The 11,353-nt window shown below is 47.7% G+C and overlaps 1 protein-coding gene across 5 annotated transcripts in view; it reads left to right on the top strand.

Annotated features, from left to right (window-relative positions):
* Nucleotides 1-8,074, top strand: part of LOC140083737 (vomeronasal type-2 receptor 26-like) — a 121,075-nt gene extending 113,001 nt beyond the window's left edge. For all 5 annotated transcript variants that reach the window (XM_072126403.1, XM_072126404.1, XM_072126402.1 and 2 more), the window contains 2 exons: nucleotides 4,526-4,649; nucleotides 7,093-8,074. In XM_072126403.1, the coding sequence (XP_071982504.1) occupies nucleotides 4,526-4,649; nucleotides 7,093-8,000 (1,032 nt within the window). In that variant the 3' untranslated portion in view covers nucleotides 8,001-8,074. The remainder of the gene's footprint in view (nucleotides 1-4,525; nucleotides 4,650-7,092) is intronic.
* Nucleotides 8,075-11,353: the final 3,279 nt, after the last annotated feature.

An 11,353-nucleotide genomic window follows, 5' to 3' on the forward strand; every position in this document is an offset into this window, starting at 1 on the left:
CCGCTTCCCTCTGACTGGAATAAATTACCGGTAATAGTTAGTGGAACCCAGAAATCTCTGTATGGCACGCAGCCCCACTGGGCGAAGCCACTGAAGCACAGCAGACAGCTTGGAAGGATAGTAGTGCTTTGTCAGAAATAATGTATCCCAGGAACAGTAGGCTACTCTGATGAATCTGGCATTTGTCCAGCTTGGCATGCAATCGATTGGCCCTTTGGCACCTGAGAACTTGCCGGAGGTGCACCTGATGAGACTGCGGGTCAGGAGAAAACACCAGAATATCCTCCAAGTAGACAACGATACAAGTGAAGATCAAGTCTCGGAAGATATCGTTGACAAATTCCTGGAACACTTCTGGAGCATTGCAGAGTCCAATGGGTTTTACAAGATACTCAAAATGTCCGTCACGGGTATTGAAGGCTGTCTTCCATTCCTCGCCAATTTGGATGAGGTAATATGCTCCCCCCCCCCCCCCCCCCCGCAGATCTAGCTTGGTGTAAACCTTGGCACCCTGTATTCGATCAAAAAGTTCAATTATGAGAGGCAAAGGGTAGCAACTTTATTGAGACTGTGGTAGTCGATGCATGGACGGAGGGAACCATCCTTCTTGGCCACAAAGAAGAATCCAGCACTGGCAGGGGAAGAAGACTTAAGGATGAATGCTGTCTGCAAATTCTTCTTGTTGTAGGCCGACATTTCAGGCACAGATAATGGGTACACCGACCTTGTGGAGGAGATGTACCCAGCAGCAGGTCACTGGGACAGTCATAGGGATGGTGTGGTGGTAAAATCTCCACTTGCTTTTCAGAAAAAACATCATCATAGTCCTTATAAGAAGCTGGAAGACCCGACAGCTGCTTGGAGGAGTCTGGAGAAGACATGGTGGGCATAGGATGGAGAGCCATAAGACAGTGAGAATGGCACCTCCGGTCCCCACCAAAGGATTTCCTCAGTCAACCACGGGAGGCCCAAGAGCACTGAGGACGTAGAGCTGGAGAGAACATAAAATGACAATCTATCCTTGTGCAACGCCCCAATTTGCAGAGGCAGAGGCTCCACACGATACTGGACTGGGTCATGGAGAATCTGTCCACTGACAGCAGAGATAACCAGTGGCTTTTATAGGCAAAACCACAGGAAAGTGATGCTGGGAGACCAAGGTAGCATCCATGAAATTCCTTGCAGAGCCAGATTTGATTTGAACTGGGTTTCCTGTTCCAAAACTGAGAAGAACAGGAAAATTCAGACAAGAAGAAGCTTTGCTCTCAACTAGGTACGCTTCTCACAAGAACCGTAGGTGCAAGATTTTCTCAGACACTCTAGACAAACAGGACAGGTCTCAAGAAAGTGCTCCGGACTGGCACAACAAAGGCAGAGGTTCTCCTGTCTTCGTCTGGAATCCTCTTGGGGGGGGGTCAGACAAGCTCTATCTACCTGCATTACTTCCTCTGTAGCAGAAACTGCAGGTGGCAGACATGGTCTTTGGAAGACAGGAGCCAGGTGGTGCAAACGTCGGGTCCTGGTTTGCAGCTGTTCCAGACGTTGCTCCTCAGAACGCTCAGAAAACCAGATATCAATCTGAGTGGCCAGAGAGATGAGACCACTGAGAGTAGACGGCAGGTCTCGTGCAGATATCGCATCTTTATCTTGTCCCGAAACTCCCTTTTTAGAGGTTTCAATCAGGGCTGCTCTGTTCCAGGCCAGCTCAGAAGCCAGAATATGGAACTGAACCGCAAAGTCACCAACGGATGAGTCCCCTTGACGCAGGTTCTGCTGTGCGTCCTCAGCTGAAGATGCCCAGGCAGGTTCCTCAAAGACGGACAAGAATTCAGCAAGGAAAACAGTGAGAGTAGCTGTGACTGTGTAGGCATCAGTTTAATATGTAGAGAGCACTGAGTAATGAAGCCCCTGCATATTTTGGCCTCACCTTCATATTCGCAGGGCATAGAAAGATGCAGCCCGAGTTCAGCAGGAGACAATGCAGTGATACCGGAGGTATTGGACACTGGAGCTTAGTAGCTAACAAGGAATTTGTAAAAACGCAGTCATCTTCTCAGAGCTGTTTGTGCATGCGTTTCAAACACAGACACAGAAAATGGAAGGTAGAAAACACCAAGTTTAGACACTTTATACAAAAACACATTTAAAAACCCAATATGCAAAACTGATGCATTTTACAAGACTGAAAAAACACAATGGAGAAAATGCACCAAAAACGCAACGTGTCATCGGCCTTAAAGTTGCAGAATGGAGGTTTCAGAACTTTTGTGCTTTACTTGCATTAAATCGTTGTGTTTTAGAGCAATCTTTTGATTTTCAGCGATTACGTTGCCATATGTCAATGAAAATGAATTGAATGGTAGATTGAGTCAATGTAATTGTTTTCTGGTGAATCCAAATTTGAAGAAAAATTTGTATTCCCATTTAAGATTTAAAGTTGACTGCACCCCACCCCCGGGATGTGGGGGAAGAAGACAGGGTTTGGTATCATTTTATATATTTGTTTAAAGAATATTTGACATGTATATTTTTAGCTTTCCCATCCAATGTGCATTTCATGAGATATTCCACCATCGCGACCTTATTGTTACAGCCTATATATTTTTTTGGTTTGTAACAGTAAAGCTGTCTTATAACTAAGGTGCAACACAAGAAACATCTCATTAGGGTTTAAAACCGGTGAGCTCACTCAGGTTCTTCATAACCTTATTGATGTTATTGTTTACGAAAAAATTTCTTGACTCCTATCCATTGCAGTGAGCACTGTTTGGGGTATAATCCTGACATGGAAAGAAACCGGCCATAACCAGGTCATCTCTATAAGTAGAGTTGTCCACGGCCACCTGTATCATCCTCCATTGGTTGCATGTACATTCACCATGCAAAACTTCATTGCTGGACAAAAATCATGTTCAAGTGCATTTAAAGTTTGCTCAACAACACCCGTGAAACCTGGAACATATTCAGGTCAGAAGAGATTAAAATTAAACTCTTTGGATGCTATGATACACACCATGTTTGGAGGCCAATGGTCATTTTATATCACCACATTATACCAATACTGAGTTGTTGAGGTGGAGACATCATGCTGTGGGGCTGGTTTGCAGCATATGGCACTAGTAAACTTCATATAATTGTACGAAGACATTTTTGATAAAAATATTCTGAAGTCCACCCGGAAGCTAAAGATGAAATGAGGGTTGAGCAAGACAATGATCCCAGACACGCGGCCAAGGAAACTCTCAGAAATAAAAAATAAAGTTGCTAGAATGGCCAAACCAATCACCAAGCTGATGAAATGAACTTAATATGAGTGATCATCGCACAAGCACATAGCCCTCCGTTGTGTGAAGATGTGGGTGTAGAATGCAGGACACTAGTTTCTCCGTACAGGAGGCATCTTGACACTTTTTCACCAACAAAGGATCTTCTGAAGAGTATAAATTACATTTCAGTAATGTTTCAATGCTATTTTTCCTATGTTATTTTCTCATATTTGCACATCACTTACCATGAGGATTCTAATATCAGAAGAAGTCTGATGATCGATTCCTACGGCTGCCTCTGCCCCTATCTGTAATTTAATAATCCTGGAACCTAACCTAACTTGTTAAAAACTATATTTTCCTAATATGTAAATTAACTGCAGAGGCTATTGGGGCGTGAAGTCACCTTAGCTCACAGTGTCCGACCAGGCCAGTACACGCCCCAGTAGTTTCTACAGTTAATTTACATATTACTAAGATAAAGTTTTTAACAAGTTAGGTTCCCGGATTAATACATTACAGAGTAGAGCAGAGTCAGCAGGAGGAATCTACCATCAGATCTACTTCTGATGGTAGAATCCTCATGGTAGGTTTCCTTCAAATAGTACAGGCAGTCCCCGACTTACGGCGTTCCAAGTTACGGAGAACCCGTAGATACGGACGCGGCACTCGGCACCCCGCACATGCGCATTCCACTTCCGGGTTTCAATAACGCTGCTATTGAAGGTTGCTTGGAGTGGTGCGTCTACTCATTGGGCGGAGCGAAAGGCTGGAGTGGGCCATGGAGGTGACGGAGATCATTGGGCAGAGCGAAAGGCTGGAGCGAGCCATGGAGGTGACGGGGGATCATTGGGCAGAGCGGAAGGCTGGAGCGGGCCATGGTGATGCCGGGAATTGCATTCAGTTGCCGATATATGCAATTAGTACATGCCGGCAGTATCGGAGGTTTCAGGTAACTAAGGATGCATTAGCTGGTGCGATCTCAGGCTTCCTTAGTTAACAGTCAGTGGCCGGCGGTCTTCCAGCCAGTGCACTAGCAAAATGGCAAGCCGGAGATTGCAGGTAACTAATGAAGCGGGAGATCGCACCAGCTAATGCAAAGAGTTTCCAAATAATGGGACCTCCAATGATCTCAAGAAAAGACCCCAAACAATTTGGAGAATGGGGTTCATTCAGCACAAGTGGAGTATGTTTAGATCTGAGTCTTAAATAAAATAGTTGAGATCCTCATTAAACGATTGTTTTTTTGTTTTTTTTAGCTCCCGGTGTCTCGCTGTTCAGAAATGTGTTCAGTTGGAAGCAGGAAAAAGCCTCGAGAAACCATCCACTCCTGCTGCTATGACTGCATCCCATGTTCAGAAGGAGAGTTCTCCAATATAACAGGTATATGATAGATTTATGAAAATCATTGAGCTGTTACTGGCAAATCGATCCATTCAATGCACCATAATAGTTTCTGCGTAGTAAAATAGACATTACACCTTTCCCCATCACTAACCATTTGCATTGCAAGCAATGAAATATATGGTCAAACATGCAGCCATCAAGTCTACTGTCAAGCGAATAGGATTATTTTAAACTTTAACTAGGGATGAGTGGACCCGGTTCTGGAAACCAAACCCAAATGCTCTTCTCCTCCAATAACATCTGCAATCCTGCTCTACCTAATCCTGCTCAGCTTTACTTGTAATCCCTTCACATATTTGTCCTGGATTTTGCACCTTTGTAGATCCCAGTCTGCCAGAATAAATTCATTGGAAGAAGGTGGAACTTTCATTGTCAAACTCACCGGTAACTGTCCTTACAGAGGGCGATGAGTGGAAGACCTCCTTTAACACCCGAGAAGGGCACTTTCAGTACCTGGTCATGCTGTTTGGACTGTGAAATGTGCCTGCATTATTTCAGGAATTTGTTAATGATATCTTCAGAGATCTGCTATACACCTGTGTCATAGTCTTCTTAGATGACATCTTGGTGTTCTCTGCTGATCTGGAACACCCAAGTCCACGTACTACAAGTTCTTGGGTGCCTAAGGGCCAATTGTTTCTATGCCAAACTGGAGAAGTGTCACTTCCATCAGAAGAGCCTTCCGTTTCTCGGATACATCATCTCCGATACAGGTCTACAGATGGATCCAACCAAGTTGTCTGCAGTACTGCAGTGGCCTCGCCCCCGTAGGACTTTGTGTCATACAGAGATTTCTGGGATTTGCAAATTATTACCGGCAATTCATTCCTCATTTCTCTTCCCTCGTATCTCCCATTGTGGCCTTAACTAGAAAAGCCGCTAATAACAGACTCTGGCCTCCGGCGGCTGAGGGAGCACTCTCAAAACTGAAGTATGCCTTTTCCTCTGCTCCTGTACTGACACGGCCAGATTTAGAGAAACTGTTCCAGCGTGAGATTGATGCCTCTTTGGTAGGTGCTGGAGCTGTACTCACACAGAAAGGGCCCAAAGGTCGAACGCTCACCGGTGGTTTCTTTTCTAAAACCTTCTCTCTGGCTGAGAGGAATTACTCCATAGGAGATCGGGAACGCCTGGCTAATAAACTTGCCTAGGAGGAGTGGCGCTATCTTCTAAAAAGAGCTCATCAAGACTTATGTCTGACCTGCCCTTCCGAAGAAGATTTTGACTTGGGGACATTTCTCACGTGTGGCAGGGCATCTTGGGGTGCTGCACTCCATTGCCCTCATTTCCCGCTACTACTGGTGGCCGGATCTGATCCAAGACGTGCAGGATTTTGTGGGTTCCTGCACCTCCTGTGCTCGTAATTCATCACGCCTCAAACCCACTGGTCTCCTGATGCCATTGCCGATACCCAGTTGCCCGTGGACTCACGTGGCCATGGACTTTGTCACGGACCTTCCCTGTTCCTCTGGGAATAGTGTCATCTGGGTGGTAACCGACAGGTTCTCCAAAATGTCCCATTTTTTCCTGCTGCCAGGCCTGCCATCTGCTCCTCACCTTTCCAGCCTGTTCTTCACTCCATCTTTCGGCTTTTTGGTCTCCCCCTGCAGTCCAGTTGCAGTCCCCTGGCGTTTTCTATGCAGCCAACTCCAGGTGAAATTGGACTTTTCTTCAGCGTATCACCCTCAATCTAATAGACATGTCGAGAGGGTTAATCATATCCTAGGCTGTTATCTCCGCCATTTTGTCTTCGCCCGATCAGGACAACTGGTCCACTATGCTCCCATGGGCAGAATTCTACAACTCCCTGCCGGTGGCACTCCTTCCTCCATGTTGCTGTGTTCCTGAGTTGCTGTGTTCTTGTGTCCCTTGTGCTTGTGTTCCCTTTCCCATCTGCCACGACCTCCAGTTGCTGTCCCTGGATTGGACTTGACCCTGCATCTCTGGTGCCTGCCCTGACCCTGTGCCTGGACCCGACCATGAGACTGTCTACCGTTAAGGTACTTTGACCTTGGCTAGCACCGTGGGATAGTCGTATCTGTGGAACGATCTGGTGGTACCCTGCTGCAGCAAGTCCATCCCAATTTGCGTCGGGTTCTGGTGAAGACCAGGTGTCACTTAGACTCTGGTCCCAGGTTTTGGCTAGTACCACCTCCTGAAATGGTCCAGTGGATCCACATATCCAAAATCCTGACAGTAGGGAATTGGTTTGGCTGGGTGAGAGGCATGTGACAAGGGTCGGGAAGTAAGAATACTCCTTACCGAGAGATTGAGTTTCTTATTGATTCATGTTTTCTTCACAGGGCTCATTATACTTCTGTCCAACCATGCCCCATTGGCTGCAAATACCATGTAATTTTGACCAAAAATATTTTAGCAATGCAATAAGATATGAATGTGTATTTTTTTTTCCTTTCAGATTCTGAAACCTGTATTCAATGTCCGAGTCATGAATGGCCAAATGAGAAGAAAGACCGATGTGAGGCAAAAGTCATTGAATTCCTTTCTTTCCAAAATGACACAATTGCATCTATATTTTCATTTCTAGCAGTTTTTGGTTGTTTTGTCACTAGTTTGATATTTGCAATATTTATAATTTATCGGGACACCCCCATTGTTAAAGCTAATAACCGGAACCTGAGTTACCTCCTCCTGATCTCCATCTTTCTCAGTTTCCTCTCAGTCTTCTGGTTCCTTGGCCGTCCAAGTAATGTAACTTGCAGACTTCGGGAAACCAGTTTTGGAATCCTCTTCTCTGTAGCCATCTCCTCGCTCCTTGCCAAGACTCTTTTGGTCTTTGTTGCCTTTAAATCCACCAAACCTGGAAGTTCCAGGAGAAAAATGGTGGGTATGAACCTTCCTTATTCCATAGTGTTGTTGGGTTTATCTATCCAAGTTGCTATCTGTGTTGTCTGGTTATCAGTCTCTCCTCCCTTCCAGGATCTGGACACTCAGTCTTATCAGGGAAGGATCATCATTTGCTGTAATGAAGGTTCTGTTTTTGGCTTTTATTTAGTATTGGGATATTTGGGTCTCTTGGCCTCTGTGAGCTTTGTTCTGGCTTTCATGGTGAGGACATTACCGGACAGTTTTAATGAGGCCAAGTACATCACCTTCAGCATGCTGCTGTTCTGCAGTGTCTGGATCACTATGATCCCGGCTTATCTGAGCACCAGAGGGAAATACACTGTGGCTGTGGAAATATTCGCTGTCCTGGCTTCCAGTACTGGACTTTTAGGTTGCGTGTTTTTCCCTAAATGTTTTATCATCTTGTTTAGACCTGAAACAAATAAGAAATCTGCCCTGCTCGGTAAGGTCATCAAATAATGTTTGCAAAATTGTAACCAAAGCGTTATAATAATCTGTATATGCTGCATAATAAAGCTTTAATCAGGAATACAGCTTAATATATATATGTTTTGTTTTATACCAGTCGCATTAACGCCTCACCAAGTGCCATAGACGCATGATGAGGCGCCATTACTCTCCAGAATAATTGCTATGCGTAAAAATACGCTTGGCAATTATCCCCTGTAAAGTGCTGGAAAAGCAGACCGGCTCAGCACATGATGCAGTGTCCACAAGACCAATAACAAAGCTCTTTTCATGCTTCAAGTATTAAGCAGCTTGTAAGGGGCTTTGTTATTGGCTGAGTGCACACGAGTCTGCACGTGTCTCATCAGTTTGTGCGGCTGCCAGACTTCAGCCACACATGCTCTCCTGCTCTAAAATTCGGCAGAACAAGGTAGAAGAAAGCCATTTGCCATCTCCCATCCTGCTCCTATCACCTGGCCCGGTACTGTTCTCCAGCCCAACCAAACCTTGCTCCACGCTGCTGTATGGCACTAGCTGCCTTCGTTCCTACCCTCCCCCACACAAGTTTCCCCTGTCATGTCCCTCCAGCCATGGGAGGTGATATACTAGAGATCGGGGTAAAGGCCAATTGTATAGAGCTGCGTCCGTCGTCCTGCTTCTACAGAGGCAGAGGAGCAACAACTAGTTTTGATGAAGCTCCCTCAACTGCTCTCCTTGTCACCAGGGGCACTGCCAGCTCTGATGACAGGACTGCAGGGCACAGAGGCCAATGCATTGCAATAGAAGATTAAGAACTCCATCTGGTAAGCCCCAGAGCCCTGTCTCCTGTCATTCATCTAGCATGTTATTTCTGCCATCCTCCCTTACAAGTGACTGACATGTATGACATGTACAATGTGGAGAACACACGTCAAAATATCTTATGCATGTATTTTTTACACATGTCACTTCATATATGTATAAGCATATTGGATACGTTTCCGTGCGTTTGTGTAAATATAATGGGGCACATTTACTAAGGGCAATGTCCCAGTTTTCTGTCGGACTTTGCACGTTCTATTAGGTGCAAACTGCTTGCGCAGGTATGTAAGAAGTGTCTGAGCCACACTAGTGTTGCACACTACAGTATTGTGGCGCAGCTGCACTATTCTTCACACAACACAAATTTCTGCACTGAACGTGGCGCCAGATTTATTATGCAGAGTCTAACAGAAATGTGTTGCACGCCAATGTAAAAGGTGCACCAAAAATAGTGGTGCACTTCGTCGAGGAAGTGGAAAGGGCACCAGATTCATGAAGAACATGCACCAAAAATCCGGTACCCGGTGCACCCTGCACACTATACAGGTGTCACGGGCACCCCCGCGATCCATACCACCCGTGCCTCTCTCCGCTGCCCCGGTCCCGCTCCTGTGCACTCACCTCTCCTGGCTCCCGCTCCCTAGGGAGCGGGGCCGCGTGCGCGGCACTGTCTCAAGATTTAAAGGGCCAGCGCACAGGTGATTAGTATTGGTCATTTCCTGTCTTGTATATAACCCTTTGTTTCCCATCATTCCCTGCCGGATCTTTGTGCCTCCTAGCCTTAGAGAAAGCTTCCTAGCGAGTATTCCTGTGTTCCTGCGTATTCCTGTATTCCTGCGTTCCAGTGTATTCCTGTGTGTTCCCGTTCCTGAGTCCTGTGTTGCCGTGTTACCTGTGTTCCTCCCTGTTGCTGTGTGCCTGTGTTCCCGTTCCCACCTGCCTGGACCTCCTGTTGCTGATCCCGGACTTGAACCTGACGTTGCATCTCTGCCGCCTGCCCTGACCCTGTGCCTGGACCCGACTACGAGTTTGTCATCCGCTAAGGTACCTCGACCTCGGCTGCCACCGTGGGCTAGTCACACCTGGGAACAACCTAGTGGTATCCTGCCGCAGCAAGTCCAACCCGCTTTGCGGCGGGCTCTGGTGAAAACCAGGTGCCGCTAGGCTCCGGTTCCGGGTGTTGGCTAGTTACATTTCCGCGGTGGTCCAGAGACTCCGCAGAGGAGGCTCGTGCTGGTTCCTCGAAGACTGACCGGAACTCTGACAGAAACGCAGTGAGGCTAGAAACAACTGGGTCATCTCTGTCCCAAAGCGGAGTAGCCCAGGCCAGGGCTTTCCCGGAAAGAAGGCTGAGGACAAATGCCACCTTGGACCGCTCTGTGGCAAATTGCGACGGCATAAGTTCTATGTGCAAGGAGCACTGGGTTATGAAGCCCCTGCACATCTTTGGATCTCCATCATATTTGCCGGGCAAAGAGAGGCGTAGCCTGGGTTCAGCAGCAGGAAGATAAGCCGGGGTAGCAGGGGTCGCAGCGGCCGCTTCAGGAGACTGTTGATGATGTTGGGTAGCAAGTAGTTGTTGTAGCATGGCGGTGACTTGCTCTAGCTGATTCCGCTGTGCTGCAATCTGCCGGGACTGGTGGATCACGATGGTGGCGAGATCAGGCTGACTGGGAGAAGAGCCTCGGCGGGATCCATGGCCGCATCTTACTGTTAGGATCAGTGGATCCTCTGGACCACTGCGGGAGATGTAACTAGCCAACACCCGGAACCGGAGCCTAGCGGCACCTGGTTTTCACCAGAGCCCACCGCAAAGCGGGTTGGACTTGCTGCGGCAGGATACCACTAGGTCGTTCCCATGTGTGACTAGCCCACGGTGGCAGCCGAGGTCGAGGTACCTTAGCGGATGACAAACTCGTAGTCGGGTCTAGGCACAGGGTCAGGGCAGGCTGCAGAGATGCAACGTCAGGTTCAAGTCCGGGGTCAGCAACAGGAGGTCCAGGCAGGTGGGAACGGGAACACAGGCACACAGCAACAGGAAGGAACACAGGTAACACGGCAACACAGGACTCAGGAACGGGAACACACAGGAATACACTGGAACGCAGGAATACAGGAATACGCAGGAACACAGGAATACTCGCTAGGAAGCTTTCTCTAAGGCTAGGAGGCACACAGATCCGGCAGGGAATGATGGGAAACAAAGGGTTATATACAAGACAGGAAATGACCAATACTAATCACCTGTGCGCTGGCCCTTTAAATCTTGAGACAGTGCCGCGCGCGCCCTAGGGAGCGGGGCCGCGCGCGAGACCTAGTCCGGACGGGAGCCGGAGCCAGGAGAGGTGAGTGCACAGGAGCGGGACCGGGGCAGCGGAGAGAGGCACGGGTGCACCCGCGATATGGATCACGGGGGTGCCCGCAACGGAGGCACGGGTGCACCCGCGATCCGTGGTATGGATCGCGGGGGTGCCCGTGACAACAGGCAACTGAATAAAGTACAGACTGCACTGTTCTTAGTAAATGTGCCGCACTGACTCCAGGAACACATGCTCCCCTGCTCC

Source organism: Engystomops pustulosus, chromosome 1 (assembly GCF_040894005.1).
Source record: "Engystomops pustulosus chromosome 1, aEngPut4.maternal, whole genome shotgun sequence".
NCBI classification, from domain to species: Eukaryota; Metazoa; Chordata; class Amphibia; order Anura; family Leptodactylidae; genus Engystomops; species Engystomops pustulosus.